This window comes from Heptranchias perlo, chromosome 27, assembly GCF_035084215.1.
Source record: "Heptranchias perlo isolate sHepPer1 chromosome 27, sHepPer1.hap1, whole genome shotgun sequence".
NCBI lineage: Eukaryota > Metazoa > Chordata > Chondrichthyes > Hexanchiformes > Hexanchidae > Heptranchias > Heptranchias perlo.
This window is the reverse complement of record NC_090351.1, coordinates 4,875,581-4,894,577: the sequence shown is the minus strand read 5'-3', so window position 1 is coordinate 4,894,577 and position 18,997 is coordinate 4,875,581. Positions and strand designations below refer to the sequence as shown.

Genomic DNA, 18,997 nt, shown 5'->3' with positions numbered 1-18,997 from the left:
GTTGCCAACTCTGGTTGGATGTATTCCTGGAGGTTCCATCACATGACCTCCAACCGCCTCGCCCAATCAAACAGCCTTTTTTCCCCATCTCTAATATTTTTATAATTAATAAATGAAAGGGTTCAAAGAGAATGAAAAAAACACAATTTAAAAATAAAATCCCCTATGATTTTTCTCCTGGGGTTTTGCTTGTTGCAGTTTCCAGGAGATTAATCTTTAATTCTTGGAGACTCCAGGAAAACCCTGGAGTGTTGGCAACACTACCTCATCGAATGTCCACCACAGATTTGTTTTCCAGCAGGTGTCATGAGATAGTGATCGAGGAGCAGGAATCCTGGCTGATTTTCCACCTCCTTAACCCAGGGGCACTGAGGCCAATTATAGCATCCCACTTGCTGCTGTGGGTGGGATCAACCAACTCCGCTTGAAGCTTAGATGCTCCGGCATTCATGGGCTCAGGACCACACCAGGTGGTGCGTTGACTCAGGACTGTGCAGCCAGCATCCCACTGGGCGAATACAGCCTGTGCTCCAACGCACAAAGTTCTCACCAGCTCCTTGAGCACCTCAGCAGTTTCAGCCACCTCTTCAAAATTCCCGCCTGAGAAGACTGGAAAAGCTGCTCCCTGATTGGTCAACATTCCACCAATAAAGAAGCAGCCTTTTCCAGCTCCCTCCAAGCTGGAGAACTTTAAAGTGTTGAAGCTTCCAAGTTTTCAGGGTTAGGAGAAGAAGGAAAATGAGATGGGAAAAGACTCCACTTCGTGTATGTGGGAGTTGGTGTTCGTGCACAATCATTTAACTCACGCCCCGAGTATCGGACCCCCAACTCTGAGAAGTTGCATGTCCCTACGTTAACTGACTGAGTTAACTCATAACTACAATGGTCACTTGTTCAAATCTCAGGAACCTAGTCTGTTACCCCTTTAACTTGCATGTGTCTAGCCACTTTTCTCATAACTAGCCCTTAATCTGTGTAAATTCCGCCTATTACCTGTTTAAGTCCCTAGAAACGTGTTTGTCTACTATGGTAACCATGTCTTTACCTGTTTAAGTCTCAGATGCCTAGCTCTTTACCTGTTTAAGTCTCAGGCGACGAGCTCTTTACCTGTTCGATGGCTCTGTGCTGTTCCCTAAGGAAGTATCCCTCTCACACACCTCTTCTCCAGATCCGGTGCTTTCGTTTTCGTTTCCCGGAAGAATTCAGATGCAGGCGATGTGAGTGGAGCCCGGGTTTGCAACTTTCCTCCCTCCTCTGCCTCTGCCAAGTTTTAATGTGACCCGGCTCTAACCTGGGGTTTCGCTGAAGCTGTGGAGCGGAAAGTCCGCCGAACTTTCTCTGCGACCTGAAGTTTTGGAGAGGAGACGATGACAGATTGTGAGACTCACCCGTCCCATCTCAAGGTAAGTGGCGGTCCCCAGCCCGAGCAACCTGTCCCCAGCCCGAGCAACCTGTCCCCAGCCCGAGCAACCTGTCCCCAGCCCGAGCAACCTGTCCCCAGCCCGAGCAACCTGTCCCCAGCCCGAGCAACCTGTGCCCAGCCCGAGCAACCTGTCCCCAGCCCGAGCAACCTGTCCCCAGCCCGAGCAACCTGTCCCCAGCCCGAGCAACCTGTCCCCAGCCCGAGCAACCTGTCCCCAGCCCGAGCAACCTGTCCCCAGCCCGAGCAACCTGTCCCCAGCCCGAGCAACCTGTGCCCAGCCCGAGCAACCTGTGCCCAGCCCGAGCAACCTGTCCCCAGCCCGAGCAACCTGTGCCCAGCCCGAGCAACCTGTGCCCGACCCTCATTTACCTGTGCCCGACCCCCAGTGACCTGTGCCCGACCCCCAGTGACCTGTGCCCGACCCTCATTGACCTGTGCCCGACCCCCAGTGACCTGTGCCCGACCCCCATTGACCTGTGCCCGAGTCCCTCTGGAGTCGCAAGTCCGAGTGAAACACACTTGAAACTGAATTAAATGCACCAAGTCACGGGAGGGATAAGTTATCCGAAGTTAGTTTCCCTCTGCAGGAACTTTAATCTCTCCCAGTCTCTGGGCTGTGATTTTCGCCACGGTCTGTGTTTTTAATGTGACACTGGACTATAATCGTGCCGACAACTGAAACTTGCAGAGGGAAGTCCCGAGCTCAGAGCTACAGGCTCAGCATTTATCTCGTCTCAGCCTCGCAAAAACAGGACGGTGCGGTGGGGAGAGGAAAGGGGGAAGTAGCAGGCGTAGTGTTCGAGCTCAGAGAGTCGGCGAGGAACTGGGAACTTCCTATCTGACTTGGAACCTGCAGGAGCAGCTTTCATGGTCAGTCAGGCCGAGAGCAGGAACTTACCCGGGCCACCCGTCTCCTCTCTCTCTCTCTCTCAGCCAAAGACAGGCAGTTCCCAATCCCCACACCCTCCACCGTTTGGGGATATCGTGGTGAAGTCGGACCCTGTCCTTGCCCGATGTCATGGTATCAGTAGGTATAGGACAGGAGGAGGCCATTCGGCCCACCGTGTCTGTGCCTGCTCTTTGAAAGTCCCATTCCCCTGCTCAGTCCCCATTGCTCTATAATTTTTTCCCTTCAAGTATTTATCCAATTCCCTTTTGAAAGTTACGATTGAATCTGCTTCCGCCATCCTTTCAGGCAGTGCATTCCAGATCATTACAACTCGCTGTATAAAAAGAAATGTTTCCTCATGTCGCCTCTGGCTCTTTTGCCGATCACTTTAAATCTGTGTCCTCTGATTACCGACACTTCTGCCACTGGAAGCAGTTTCTCCTTGTATACTCTGTCAAAACTGTTCATGATTTTGAACACCACTATCAAGTCTCCCCTGATGTGGAGATGCCGGTGATGGACTGGGGTTGACAATTGTAAACAATTTTACAACACCAAGTTATAGTCCAGCAATTTTATTTTAAATTCACAAGCTTTCGGAGGCTTCCTCCTTCCTCAGGTAAATGAGGAAGGAGGAAGCCTCCGAAAGCTTGTGAATTTAAAATAAAATTGCTGGACTATAACTTGGTGTTGTAAAATTGTTTACAAGTCTCCCCTGCACCTTCTCAGTTCTAAGGAGAACAATCCCAGCTTCTCCAGTCTCTCCACATAACTGAAGTCCCTCATCCCTGGTACCATTCTAGTAAATCTCTTCTGCACTCTCTCTAAGGCCTTGACATCCTTCCTAAAGTGTGGGGCCCAGAACTGAACACAATACTCCATCTGAGGCCTAACCAGTGTTTTATAAAGGTTTAGCATAACCTCCTTGCATTTGTACTCTATGCTTCTATAAATAAAGCTCAGGATCCCATATGCATTATTAACAGCTTTCTCAATTTGTCCTGCCACCTTCAAAGATTTGTGTATGTGCACCCTCAGGTCTCTCTGTTCCTGCACCCCCTTTAAAATTGTACCATTTAGTTTATATTTTCTCTCCTCATTCTTTCCACCAAAATGTATCACTTCACACTTCTCTGAGATAAATTTCATCTGCCGTGTGTCAGCCCATTTCACCAGACTGTCTATGTCCTCCTGAAGTCTGTTACTATCCTCCACATTGTTTACTACATTTCCGAGTTTTGTGTCATCTGCAAACTTTGAAATTATATCCTGTATATCCATGTCCAGGTCATTAATATATATTTAAAAAGAGCAGTGGTCCTAATACTGATCCCTGGGAAACACCATTTATATTTCCCTCCAGTCTAAAAAAACAATTGTTCACCACTACTCTCTGCTTTCTGTCCTGCAGCCAATTTTGTATCCACGCAGCTACTGTCCCTTTAATCCCATGGACTTTAATTTTGCTAATAAGTCTATTATGTGGTACTTTATCAAATGCCTTTTGAAAGTCCATATACACAATATCAATCGCACTACCCTCATCAACCCTCTCTATTACTTCATCAAAGGACTCAATCAAGTTAGTCAAATATGATTTTCCTTTAACAAATCCGTACTGACTTTCATTTATTAGCCCAGACTTTTTCAAGGGCCAATTAATTTTGTCCCGGATTATTGTCTCTAAAAGTTTCCCCACCACTGACGTTAGGCTGACTGGCCTGTAATTGCCGGGTTTATCCCTCTCCCCTTTTTTGAACAGGGGTGTAACATTTGCAATCCTCTTGTCCTCTGGCACCAACTCCATATCCCCAAGTCCTCCACCATTTGAAGTTGGACCCTGTCCTTGCCTGATGTTCTTATGTGGGTGTTTTTCAGTAGGCAGTCATCGGGTGAGGATTCGCAACAGGACCCCCGGCTGACTTTGTTCCCCCCTTCACTCTCCCAGTGACACTGAGGCCAATTGAAGTACCCCAGCTTCCGCCCTGGCTGTGGTCAGCTGTCTATTCCTGCTCTCTGTGGCTCTGTGCATTTACCTACATACCATGGGAGAGTCTGGCTGACACCATCTATGTAGTCCTATTGTTCACAGTGTCCCACCCCTGGTGTCTTTCCACCAAAACAAAGCCAATTAAAATGCACATGGTGGGGGACTGCCAGTATCATCAGTTACAGATTCCAACTGCTTTACAACTTGGAGATTTTCAACAGAGCTGTTGAATGCAGGGGATGCTTGATGGGGTGGATCTGATTTATCCCATGAACACACAAGTCCTGAAAACTCCCCTTGATCCACTACACCCTTTAATATAAGTGTGTGTCCCAGAGACATGTAATCTTGGCTTCTCCAGGCTTGGGTTAATAGAAACATAGAAACATTTACCTCACAGAAGGAGGGCATTCGGCCCATCGTGTCTGTGCTTGTCGAAAAAGAGCTATCCAGCCTAATCCCACTTTCCAGCACTTGGTCCGAAGGCACGGCACTTCAAGTGCACATCCAAGTACTTGTTAAATGTGATGAGGGTTTCTGCCTCTACCACCCTTTCAGGTAGTGAGATCCAGACCCCATCACCCTCTGGGGGAAAAAAATTTCCGCAGCTCCCGTCTAATCTTTCTACCAATTACTTTAAATCTATGTCCCCTGGTTACTGACTCCTCTGCTAAGGGAAATAGGTCCTTCCTATCCACTCTATCTAGGCCCCTCATAATTTTATACACCTCAATTAAATCTCCCCTCAGCCTCCTCTGTTCCAAAGAAAACAACCCCAGCCTATCCAATCTTTCCTCATAGCTAAAATTCTCCAGTCCTGGCAACATCCTCGTAAATCTCCTCTGTACCCTCTCTAGTGCAATCATATCTTTCCTGTAATATGGTGACCAGAACTGCACAGTACTCAAGCTGTGGCCTAACCAGTGTTTTACACAGTTCCAGCATAACCTCCCTGCTCTTATATTCTATGCCTCGGCTAATAAAGGAAAATATTCCATGTGCCTTCTTAACCACCTTATCTACCTGTCCTGCTACCTTCAGGGACCTGTGGACATGCACTCCAAGGTCCCTCACTTCCTCTACACCTCTCAGTATCCTCCCATTTATTGTGTATTTTCTTGCCTCGTTTGCCCTCCCCAAATGCATTACCTCACACTTCTCCGGATTCTACCCACCTGACCAGTCCATTGATATCTTCCTGCAGTCTACAGCTTTCCTCCTCACTATCAACCACACGGCCAATTTTTGTATCATCTGCAAACTTCTTAATCATGCCCCTACATTTAAGTCCAAATCATTAATATATATCACAAAAATGTGAAGTATAACAGTAATCACTCTGTACCAAATAGACAATACACCAAGAAAACCTCTGAGGTAAGATCTCTTCCCACAAGTGGCTAAATTAATAACTCTCAAACAACTAAACCAGGAGTGTGTTGTGGCCAGTAACCCAAATGATATCCCACAGCTCTTCAAAATCTACTCTATTTATATCTTGTGCTATAAAAGTTAACTAGGCAGAAAATGGTTAGATGCAGTTAACTGGGTGAATGGGTAATAAAGTACGGTTTAAAGGTGCACTTTATCCCTGAGTCTTGCTAGTGCTGTTTACTCCATCGTTGTGTGCTGTGATCACCCCTCTCCACCCTCCACACCCCTCTCCTTCCCTCTTGAAGATGTTGACATTTGCCAGGGTACTGCTCTGTGCACACTGGCAGCCTCCCAGTACCTCCCCAAGAGACTATTTTTCAAGTGTGAGCCAAGATGGTGTCTGCAGGCTATTTGACCATGGAGGCCATCACAGCCAAGCATGATCCTAACCTACACCAATACCCACAGAAGTACACATTCCACCAGGGTCACTGATAAGTGATCAGGAAATTCCTGACTGATTATTTTTTTTCTCCTCCATAACCCAGGATGCTGAGGCCAATTGTAGCAGCCTTAAGAAATAAAGAATTACATGCATTTATGTAGCGCCTTTCACAGCCTCAGGACATCCCAGTCCTTTTGAAGTGTAGTCACTGTTGTAATGTAGGAAACGTGGCAGACAATTTGCACACAGCAAGGTCCTACAAACAGCAATGAAATAAATGACCAGATAATCTGATTTAGTTGTTGGTTAAGGGATAAATATTGGCCAGGACATTGTGAAAACTCCCCTGCTCTTCAAATAGTGCCATGGGATCTTTTACGTCCACCTAAAGGGGCAGACAGGGCCTCAGTTTAATATCTCACCCGAAAGCCGGCACCTCTGATAGTGCAGCACTCCCTCAGTACTCCACTGAAGTGTCAGCCTAGATTATGTGCTCAAGTCTCTGGAGTGGGGCTTGAAACCACAACTTTCTGACTCTGAGGCAAGAGTTCTACCACTGAGCCACAGCTGACAGCCTTACTTCTGCCCCTGCTGAGACCATAGTGTTTCAAAGGAGGATAATTCTCACAAGTCACAAAACTCTCCTTTCAAAATAGTGTTTTGTGGCGAGTGTACAGAGGTGTGTTCCCTTGTACTGATGAGTTCCACTATCTCAGCTGTGCTGCTGTGGGAGGTGCCAGTCAGAGGCTAAGCCTCTCCCTGCAAAGACTTGTGAGAATTATCCCCTTTTGAAACACTATGGTCTCAGCAGGGGCAGAAGTAAGGCTGTCAGCCATGGCTCAGTGGTAGAACTCTTGCCTCACAGTCAGAAAGTGAGCCAGCAGGGCTCCTCTGGTTGGCTGGCTGGAAATCATCTTAAGTGGAAGTCTGCAAATAGATTATCTGCCTACCTGCTCAGACACGACCCAGGACAATTCTTTATTACAATATGCTCTGAATTAATAGGGTCTAAACATTTTATCACCTTTTATCAAAGATAGGGATGTTTCATTCATGCTTTTCCATGAGGATGAATTTGGAACCTACCAGCTGATGTATATCCCTCTACCCCATAACCTCAAAAGGCATGTTTCCCACTGTGTCCATGTCAGTGTAGGCCAGCGGCCTTTGTTCAAAGGTTGTCAGGATCTCATTGTAATGCCACCAACCCCCACACTGGGCACTGTAGGTCATCCTTCTCTGTTGTAAACAATTTTACAACACCAAGTTATAGTCCAGCAATTTTATTTTAAATTCACAAGCTTTCGGAGGCTTCCTCCTTCCTCAGGTGAACGTAACGTTCACCTGAGGAAGGAGGAAGCCTCCGAAAGCTTGTGAATTTAAAATAAAATTGCTGGACTATAACTTGGTGTTGTAAAATTGTTTACAATTGTCAACCCCAGTCCATCAGCGGCATCTCCACATCATCCTTCTCTGTGACAGTGATGAGTAAACTCTATTGGGAAGGTTTGCTGAGCAAGAGTTGTCTCATGCTACATCAGCTTTGCTACGAGTGACAGCTTGGCTCAGTGGTGGCACTCTCATCTGAGTCAGAAGGTCTCAGGAATAAAAACTCCATGGGAAAAATAATCCAACCGTGGCTAACTAGAGAAGTTAAGGATAGTATTAGATTAAAAGAAGAGGTTTACAATGTTGCCAGAAAATGTAGTAAGCCTGAGGATTGGGAGGGTTTTAGAAATCAGCAAAGGATGACCAAGAAATTGATAAAGAGGGAAAGAATTGAATATGCGAGTAAACTGGCAAGAAATATAAAAACAGATTGTAAGAGCTTCTACAAGTATGTAAAAAGGAAGAAAATAGCAAAAGTAAATGTGGGTCCCTTGGAGGCTGAGACAGGAGAAATTATAATGGGGAATAAGGAAATGGCAGAGACATTAAACAAATATTTTGTATCTGTCTTTACAGTAGAAGACACAAAAAACCTACCGGAAATAGTGGGGAGCCAAGGGTCTAATGAGAGTGAGGAACTTAAAGTAATTAAGATTAGTAATGAAAAAGTACTGGAGAAATTAATGGGACTAAAAGCCAACAAATCCCCTGGACCTGATGGCCTACATCCTAGGGTTTTAAAAGAGGTGGCTGCAGAGATAGTGGATGCATTGGTTTTGATCTTCCAGAATTCCCTCGATTCTAGAATAGTCTCCGTGGATTGAAAGGCAGCAAATGTAATCCCGCAATTCAAGAAAGGAGGAAGAGAGAAAACAGGGAACTACAGACCAGTTAGCCTGACACCAGTAGTAGGGAAAATGCTAGAATCCATTATTAAGGATGTAGTAACAGGGCACTTAGAAAATCATAATGTGATTAGGCAGAGTCAACACGGTTTTATGAAAGGGAAATCGTGTTTGACAAATCTATTAGAGCTTTTTGAGGGTGTAACAAGCAGGGTAGATAATGGGGAATCAATGGATGTAGTATATTTGGATTTTCAAAAGGCATTCGATAAGGTGCCACACAAGAGGTTGTTACACAAGATTAGGGCTCATGGGATTGGGGATAATATGTTCGCGTGAATTGAAGATTGGTTAACGGACAGAAAACAAACAGTAGGAATAAACGGGTCATTCTCAGGTTGGCGGGTTGCAACTAGTGGGGTGCCGCAAGGATCAGTGCTTGGGCCTCAACTGTTTACAATCTATATTAATGACTTAGATGAAGGGACCGAGTGTAATGTATCCAAGTTTGCTGACAATACAAAGCTAGGTGGGAAAGTAAACTGTGAAGAGGACACAAAGAGGCTGCAAAGAGATATAAGCAGGTTAAGTGAGTGGGCAAGAAGGTGGCAGATGGAGTATAATGTGGGGAAACGTGAGGTTATTCACTTTGGTAGGAATAGAAAAACAGAATATTTTTTAAAAGATGACAGATGAAGAAATGTTGGTAGTCAGAGGGATTTGGGTGTCCTTGTACATGAATCACAGAATGTTACAATGCAGGTACAGGAAGGAATTAGGAAGGCAAATGCCTTTATTGCAAGAGGGTTGGAGTATAAGAGTAAGGAGGTCTTACTGCAATTATATAGGGCTTTGGTGAGGCCACACCTGGAGTATTGTATACAGTTTTGGTCTTACCTAAGGAAGGATATACTTGCCTTAGAAGGCGTGCAACGAAGGTTCACTAGATTGATTCTTGGGATGAGAGAGTTGTCCTATGAGGAGAGATTGAGTAGAATGGGCCTATATTCTTGGTGTTTAGAAGATCGAGAGGTGATCTCATTGAAACGCATAAAATTCTTATAGGGCTTGACAGGGTAGCTGTCCTTAAAGTAGATAAATCACCCGGTCCGGATGGGATGCATCCTAGGTTGCTGAGGAAAGTAAGAGTGGAAATTGCGGAGGCACTAACCATAATCTTCCAAACATCCGTAGATACGGGGCTGGTGCCAGAGGACTGGAGAATTGCAAATGTTACACCCTTGTTCAAAAAAGGGTGTAAGGATAAACCCAGCAATTATAGGCCAGTCAATCTAACCTCAGTGGTGGGGAAACTTTTAGAAACGATAATCCGGGACAGAATTAACAGTCACTTGGACGAGTGTGGATTGATTAGGGAAAGCCAGCACGGATTTGATAAAGGCAAATCGTGTTTAACTAACTTGATTGAGTTTTTTGATGAGGTAACAGAGAGGGTAGATGAGGGCAATGCAATTGCTGTGGTGTATATGGACTTTCAAAAGGTGTTTGATAAAGTGCCGCATGGTAGGCTTATCATCAAGATTGCGGCCCATTGCAATAGCAACATGGATACAGAATTGGCTAAGGGACAGGAAACAGAGAGTAGCGGTGAACGGTTGTTTTTCGGACTGGAGGGAGGTAAACATAGGAACATAGAAAATAGGAGCAGGAGTAGGCTATTCGTCCCTTCGAGCCTGCTCCCCCATTCAATATGTGGGACTTTATCAAAGGCCTTCTGAAAATCTAAATAAACCACATCCACTGGTTCTCCCTTATCTATTCTACCAGTTAAATCCTCAAAAAAATCCAGTAGGTTTATCAAACATGATTTCCCTTTCATAAATCCATGTTGACTTTGTTTAATCCCGTTGATATTTTCTACGTGTCTTGTTATCACATCCTTTATAATAGACTCTAGCATTTTCCCGACTATTGATGTTAGGCTAACCGGTTTGTAGTTCCTTGGTTCCCTAGCATTTCTGGGAAGTTATTTGTGTTCTCTTCTGTGAAGACAGAACCAAAGTATTTGTTTAATTGCTTTGCCATTTCCTTGTTCCCCATTATAAATTCTCCCGTTTCTGACTGTAAGGGACCTATAGTTGTACCTCAAGGTGTACAGTTGTATTCCCCAGGGGTTAGTCCTGGGACCTTTGCTTTTCTTGATATATATTAATGACTTGGACTTGGACAGGGCACAATTTCAAAATTTGCAGATGACACAAAGCTTGGAAGGGTGGTAAACAGTGAGGAGGATAGCGATAGACTTCAATAGGGTATAGACATGGCATGGGCGGACACGTGGCAGATGAAATTTAACGCAGAAAAATGTGAAGTGATACATTCGGTAGGAAGAACGAGGAGAGGCCACAACTGTTGTATTGTGTCCAGTTCTGGGCACCGCACTAGAGGAAAGATGTGAAGGCCTTAGAGAGGGTGTCGAAGAGATTTACTAGAATGATTCCAGGGATGAGGGACTTTAGTCACGTGGATAGACTGGAGAAGCTGGGGTTATTCTCTGTGGAACAGAGACGCTTGCGAGGAAATTTGATAGAGGTATTCAAAGTCATGAAGGGTCTAGACAGAGTAGATAGAAATTGTTCCCATTGGCGGAAGGGTCAAGAACCAGAGGATATAGATTTAAGGTGATTGGCAAAAGAACCAAAGGTGACATGAGGAAAATATTTTTTACACAGTGAATGGTTAGGATCTGGAATGCACTGCCTGAGGGGGTGGCGGAGGCAGATTCAATCATAGCCTTCAAAAGGGAACTGGATAAGTACTTGAAAGGAAAAAATTTGCAGGGCTATGAGGATAGGGTGGGGGATTGGGACTAGCTGGATTGCTCTTGCATAGAGCCGGCGCGGACTCGATGGGCTGAACGGCCTCCTTCCATGCTGTAACCTTTCTATGATTCTAGGGTAGATGCCGAGAGGCTGTTTTCCCTGACTGGAGAGTTTAGAACTAGGGGTCATCGTTTCAAGATCAGGAGTCAGCTATTTAGGACCGAGATGTGGAAACATTTCTTCACTCGGAGGGTTGTGGCTCTTTGGAATTCTCTACCCCAGAGGGCTTTGGATGCTTAGTCATTGAGTATATTCAAGACTGAGATCGATCGATATTTGGACACTAGGGGAATCAAGGGATATGGGGGTCCGGCAGGAAAGTGGAGTTGAGGTACAAGATCAGCCATGATCTTATTGAATGGCAAAGCAGGCTCGAGGGACCGTATGGCATAAACCTGCTCCTATTTCTTATGTTTACATGTTCAAGCTCCACGCCAAGACTCGAGCATTTAAATCTAGGCTGAGATTTCAGCTCTGTGCTGAGGAAGTGCTCCACTACCATTCAGATCGGTCATTGAATCAAGGCCTTAACTGTCTGTTTAGGAGGACGTAAAAGATCCCATGGCATTATTTGAAGAAGAGCATGAGAGTTCTCCTAGTGCCCTGGCCAACATTCCTCCCTCAACCAACACCATGAAAAAACAGATTAACTAGTCTGTCATCTCATTGCGGTCTGTGGGACGTAGCTGTGCACAAATTGGCTGCCACGTTTTCCTAAACAACAACAGCAACTACACTTCAAAAATAATTTGTTGGCCGTGAAGCACTTTGGGACACCTTGAGAATGTGAAAGGTGCTTTATAAATGCAAGTTGATTTGTTCTTTTACACTTTCATTCACGCACAATGCAAACATTATCAAACATCTCTATAGGAAATTATCACATAGAAATATGTTTATACGATCCATAGCAGAGGCTACAGGATTTGCAATACCATGTCCACATCACCTTGGTAGTTACCCATGAGTAGAGATGCCTCTTCCTAATGACCTTCCAGCACCTTTGGGTTTCTGAGCCAACATCGATGTGCTCAGTAACCCACAACCAGGTACCTTGGACCAAACTTGGTCAATGGGCCACCTGCTGGTCCTGAAAAGGTCATCTTGTTTCCCATGGATCTTATCCAGAGCAGTGACTCGATCACAGAGACCCATTATTACCGAACATTGCAAGCAGCCATTGGCTGGGAATTCTGATGTCCTTGCTGCACTGCTGTGTTTACAGCCCGTTCAGCTCACTGACTTCTTTTTAATATTTTTCTTGGGATCTGGGCGTTGTTGGCAAGGCCGGCATTTATTGCCCATACCTAGTTGCTCTGGGGTTTAATACAACTGAGTGAGTTGCTAGGACACTTCAGAGGGCAGTTAAGAGTCAAACACGTGGGACTGGAGTCACATTTAGGTAAGGACGGCAGGTTTCCTTCCCTGAAGGACGCATGTGAACCAGTTGGGTTTTTACGAAAACCTCACAGCTTCATGGTCACTTTTACTGAAGCCAGCTTTTTAAACTGAATTGAAATTCTCAAAGTGCCATGATGGGATTTGACCTCACGTTCTCTGGATTGCTCCTACAGTTACACAATCACTACACCACCGAACTCACGTCACTGCTCAGGAAGTGTGAAAATGGCCATCAGAGTAGGTATATGCTGATTGGTTGGTTTCTGCGGTTGACGTTTTTGAATTTGTTAAATTCTCACTCTGGCACTTTGCTAGTCTGAAACAAAAATGGGTCAACTTTATTTCTAAAGGAAAAGAATAAGGTTGTAAATATAGAATATTGTGCAGACAGCACTTGTGACTTTATTGCTCATGGGTTGTTTGCTTTCTTTCACTTGTGGAGTAATAGGTTTGTCTCGTAGCTGACCATGCAGCTTGCTGCATTGGAATAGAAGGTTCTGGAAAATTGAATTTGTTTTTATTGAGCTGCGAAAGCTGTCATCAAATTTGGACTTTTGTTATCCAGCAGAAGCAAGAGTGTGTCACACCTCTCCACAGCCCAATACCTCGAGTAGTCTCTCCCTCAGCCCAGCCCAGACCAGTCACTGCCATCTACAGGAGCCCTTGGGATGAGCTCAGCCACTTGCCCAGGAAACTGAGTAAGTACCAATCGTGTAAGCCTTGCAGATCGCATTCTTCCTGTAGGTGCATTCGTGTCATTTAGAACTGATGTGTTTGTTGCAGTGGAATCCACAATGTGACATTTTAACTCATGTTACAATTACACCTGCATCCTATTCTGAAAAATAACCAAGTGCCCAAGTCCACTTGGGACTATCACAGCTGTCCAACATCACCGGAAATAAATATTCCATATATTCCACCCCATGTGTAATGTGTACACTGGACAGTATTCCCCCTATGTGTTGTAATGTGTACACTGAAGCTTACTCCCTATGTGTAATGTGTACACTGGAGTGCACTCCTGTGTGTGGTAATGTGCATGCAGGAGTGTACTCCCTATATGCGTTGCAAGGAGTACACTGGCCTGTACTCCCCCTATGTGTGGTAATGTGTACGCAGGAGTGTACACCCCTGTGTGTTGTAATGTGTACACTGGAGTGTACTCCCCCACCCCCCACCCCATGTATTGTAATGTGTACACTGGAGTATATTCCACCCCGTGTGCTGTAATATGTACACTGGCCTGTACTCCCCTGTGTGTTGTAATGTGTACTCTGGACTGTACTCCCCCTGTATGTTGTAATGTGCATGCAGGAGTGTACTCCCCCCTGCGTGTTGTAATGTGTACACAGGAGTGTACACCCCTGTGTGAAGTAATGTGTACGCTGGAGTGTACTCCCCCCGTGTATTGTAATGTGTACACTGGACTGTATTCTCCCTGTGTGTTGTAATGTGTACACTGGACTGTACTCCCTGTGTGTTGTAATGTGTACACTGGAGTGTACCCCCCACCGCGTGTTGTAATGTGTACACTGGGGTGTACTCTCCCCGTGTGTTGTATTGTGTGCACTGGAGTGTATTCTCCCCATGTGTTGTAATGTGTACACTGGGGTGTACTCTCCCTGTGTGTTGCAATGTGTACTCTGGGGTGTACTCTCCCTGTGTGTTGTATTGTGTGCACTCAGGTGTACTCCCCCTGTGTGTTGTAGTGTGTGCAGTGGAGTGCACTCCCCCTCTATGATGTGTAAACTCGGGATGGGGGAGCTTCACCTGATCGATTATGACCTCCAGCTTCAGTGCTGCGCCCCGCTCTTGTAGGTAACTTAAAGTGTACTTTGGCCTCCTGTCTCACTGCGTATTGTCACCTCCCAGCATTTCTGACCAGCAGCCAGCCTGACTGGATTCTGGTTATTTTTGTACTAATTGGAACTATTGTGTACAGTGAGGAGGCCTCCATGCATGAAACTCCCCACCTGTAGCTCGGCACTGCTTCACATATTTTTTCCGCTCTCTGCAATCAGTTACCTCACAAAGAAGGAACTGGTTTTGCTTGTTGCCCATATTCCTTGTCCGCACAATGATAGTGCCAACACTGCACGTGCTTGGTAGCTAGGGCACTACAATTGGCCACAACAGCCCTCAGTTAGGGAGGAGAAAATCGGCCAGGTTACATTCACCTAATTCCTAGCTAGTGATCCCTGCTGGAAAGTGACGGTGTGTGAGGGGTTGGGTGAGGATAGGATCAGGCTTAGCTGTGAGGCCCTGCACAGTTGAATAGCCTGCTGGCACTTATTGTCTAGGCCTAGACATGAAGAACAGTCACTTGGGTGAGCGATGAGATGGTGGCTGACACCTGTGGATCGAACCCCAGCAGAGCCAATACCTGCAGTAGAGGAGGGGAGAGGGGAACAAATTGATCAGAAAGCCTTGCATTTACTGGTGGGAACCATATTACAAAATTAATGGGACTAAAAGTAGAGCAGATGTTACGTATCCCAGGACACTGAGGGGGTTTGGGGAGGTGACAGCAGAGGCATTAATTACAATTTTCCCGAAAATCTTTGGAAACAGAATTGTGTCAAAGGTTATGCCCTGCTCACGGAAGGGGAAAGCGATAAGGCAGGAAATTATAAGCCAGTTAGACTTGCGTCAGTGTGGGTAGATCTCATAATATGGTTTGAAATTTATGAATATTTAAAAGACATGGACTATTCAGAGGCAATCAGCTCGGATGTGTAAAGGGCCTGGTCTTGCTTCACGGACTTTTTTGAATTTTTTCATGAAATCACAATTTATAGTTAAAGGGAACAGAGTTGTATATATGGATTTTCAGAAGGCATTTGATAAAGTACCACATGGGAGACTTATTATAAAAATCAATGCACGTGGTATTATAGAGAATGTAGTCTCATTGACAGAGGGAAGACTAGGGGAGCAGAAGGCAAAGATGAACGGGAAATTAATGATTTACAGATTGGCAGGGTGTGAGTAGTGGTGCCTCAGGGCTCTCTGCTGGGACTTCTTTGGTTTTCCATTTTTATAAGTGATTTTGATGTAGCCACAAGGGGAAAGATATTGATTCGCTGATGATACCAAGTTAGGGGCGGGGCAAAAAAACCGATTGGAGAGATTCGAACAACGCATTGCGGGAGAGATGGGCGTTGGTCTTGGAAGCTGACAACACATTTCAAGGACTTTGGAGAGGAGAGGAAGGTTGGAGATGTGGCGGCAGTTTGGAAGGGAGAGAAGCGTTTTTTGAAGAGGGGGCTGGCGATAGTGGGATTGACTGGGAGGGGGGACAGTACCCGAGGAGAGGGACCATTTACAGGGATCGATTTGTTTTTTGTTGTGTCATTAATGTCCTATTTGTGCTTAAAAATTGTGCGGAAAGGCAAACAAATTCCAGCAGTGGGTAATCGTGCCGACTCACCACTGCGTTAGCATCCGTCCCGACTTTCAGATGGACCTGCATATTGGCGGCCAGAGCTCCTGTTGGAACCTCCTATATGTATGCAAATCGGGGTCAAATGACGCAGAAATGGCCCGAACGCCGTGTTCTTCTGACTACAACCAGTTCCTGCTTCCGCCCACCAGCTAGGGGCAGTACATATCAAGGCGGCCTTTTCCAGTGGTAATTAAAGGGCTCCTCAGCTGCAGCAGGGGAAGGTGGATGGGGCATTTTTATGGCAGTTGCTTGTGGGTTTTGCATCTTTAAAGGCTTTGAAATGTCATGCTCTTGCTGCTGTAGATTCTGGATGTTGCTCCAATGACCTCCTCCTTTGTATTTCTGATGCTAAATACCCCTCCTCTTTAAGGTGTGATTGCATGCTCTTCACATTCGGCCAGCCCGCCTGATTTCCTGCCTTCATACCGATTAGGGGGTGCGTTTCGTGCTGGCAGACTCCGGGTCCTGAGTCCTCATTATGACGGTGTTATAATGAGGACTCAGGACCAAAATCCATGAGGACCCATGTCAACTCCTTCGGGCGTCCGCCGCCTGCCCGATTAATGCGCAAGATGAAAATCGCCTCCAGAATGTCTCTAACAAAGGGCCAGGAAGAGAAATAGAGTAGTCAGCCGCTTTGTGGTAATAGAGTCAAGGGAGCAAGAGGTAGATCACATGGGTTGGGGGGGGGGGAGCGCAATAAGCCAACTGGGAAGCCAGGCTGAGGGCAGCAGGTAAAGTGCGGGGTGGGGGGGATGTCAGGAGGGGTCGATCGTGGGTCAGCAGCAGCCCGCAGTTTTATTGTGGAGCCAGGAGGTGCACTCCTGCTCCTCTTGGCTCTACACTGAGGTAAGTATAACATTTTATTACTTACCTTTTTGTTGACGGCCTCCACTGGTCCCTTTGAAGAGCGTTGGTTTTTCTGACGCATGGCCCGTTGCTGCAATCAGTCACAATCCAATTGGTCAAAGGGGCCTGAAACAGGCATTAGACCACTGATTTGCACAGGCACTGGACCTTAGACCGATGACCTGGTGACTAAAAGGCGCTCTAACCAATATGGCGTGTGGCGCATTTCCGGCACAAACTGATCATGCGCATGCTGCACGCCATATTGGATCATTCAACGCCTGTTTCTGGCCTGGAAATAGGGTGCTGCGCAATTGAATTTCTAGGCCTTCATCTTTAATTAAAGATTCCAATGTTTTCCCGGCCACAGACGTTAAACTAACTGCCCTGTAATTACCCGGGTTAGCTCTGCGTCCTTTTTTCACAATGAGTACTACATTGGTCACTCTCCAGTCCTCCAGCGCATATCCACTCTCAGTACAACCCTGAAATATAACTTCTAGGGTCTCCGCTGTCTCTTCCCCATTTCCCTCTGGATCCTCGGATGTACCTGTCAGGTCCCCACTCTTTGTCCCCCTTTAGCTTAACTAACTTTTCAAATACTTTTCTTTTATTTATTATATTATAATATCTCTCATCTCGCTTTTCACCAATTCAGGATTTATTTCCTCCCCAGTATCCTCCCTTTTGTAAACCCTGAAGTGAAGTATTTGTTAAGTATTCCTGCCAATTTCCATTTAGCCTCTACTAACTCACTATCCTATCCTTTAACAATTTAACAATTCCCTTTATTGATTTATTTGTAGAATAATTTTCAGTTCTTTTTAATATTTTGAGATTCTCTCCTTATATTTCTTTCTTTCTGTCCATGTCCCTCTTTTAGCCTCTTTCCTATTTTCTCACATTCTCTCATATTTTTGTCATACCTTAGCCTCCAAATGCACTCTTCTTCAATTCAATAAATTGGAAAAAAGCTGATTTTAAGGCGATGAGAATGGAACTAGGAAAAATAAACTGGAAAAATTACCGATGAACAAAGAAATAGAACAGCAATGGGAAACATTTAAAACCGTGATCAATAGAGTTCAGGAGAAATATATCCCACTAAAAAGCAAGAACAAACTTGCCAATAATGATTCATCCATAGTGTATAAAGTAATAAGGGAAAAATTAAAACTAAAGGAAAAGGCGTACACTAAGTACATAGACAACAAAGGAGAGGATGAAAAAAGGGACTAGGAAAAGGTTAAGAAAGAAATTAAAAAACCAATTAGGAAGGCAAAGAGAAATTACGAAATTAACTATCAGGAATAGAAAGAGAAATAGCATTCTACAGACACATAAATAATAAAAGAAAAATCAGGATAGTGATGGGGCCACTAAGGGATACACGTAATAAACTCACAGGTAATGACAGTGAAATGGCAGAAATATTAAATAATTACTTTGCCTCAGTATTTACTAGTGTGACTAACAAGGTGGACATGACATTAGAAGAAGAGATCAAAAAAGATATAAAGTCATTTAAGATAGAAAAGGGGGGAGATAATTGATAAAGTAATCAAACTTAGAGAGGATAAAACCCCTGGTCCCGATGGATTGCATCTGAGCATAGTAAAAGAAGTTAGGGAAGAGATAATCGAGGCATTGTTATAAATATTTCAAAATTCATTAGAATAGGGAATAGTGCCAGAGGACTGGCGGACAGGTAATGTAATTCCTATATTTAAAAAAGGGAGATTGAACAAATCCAGGGAACTTTAGACCAATTAGCTTAATGTCGGTGGTAGGAAAGATAATGGAATCCTTACTCAAAGATGTAACAGATAAACATCCGAATACCAAAAATATAATAAAGAATAGTCAGCACGGATTTCAAAAAGGGAAGGTCATGCTTGACAAACCTTATTGAATTCTTTGAAGAAGTAACAGAAAGGGTAGACAAGGGAAATGTAGTAGATGTAATATATTTAGATTTTCAAAAGGCCTTCGATAAAGTACCACACAGTAGAGTTATGACTAAGGTCAGGACATGTGGAGTCAGGGGACAAGTAGCAGAATGGATAGCAAGCTGGCTACAAAACAGAAAACAGCGAGTAGG

The 18,997-nt window shown here is 44.9% G+C and overlaps 1 protein-coding gene across 2 annotated transcripts in view; it reads left to right on the top strand.

The window, feature by feature from the left end:
* Positions 1 to 694: 694 nt before the first annotated feature.
* Positions 695 to 18,997, top strand: part of LOC137344353 (transcription factor ETV7-like) — an 83,579-nt gene continuing 65,276 nt past the window's right edge. Inside the window, exons 1-2 of one of the 2 annotated variants that reach the window (XM_068007237.1) lie at positions 695 to 1,403; positions 13,168 to 13,297. In XM_068007237.1, the coding sequence (XP_067863338.1) occupies positions 1,368 to 1,403; positions 13,168 to 13,297 (166 nt within the window). In that variant the 5' untranslated portion in view covers positions 695 to 1,367. Of the gene's footprint in view, positions 1,404 to 13,164; positions 13,298 to 18,997 lie in introns of both variants that reach the window. The other variant, XM_068007236.1, reaches the window with a different exon arrangement.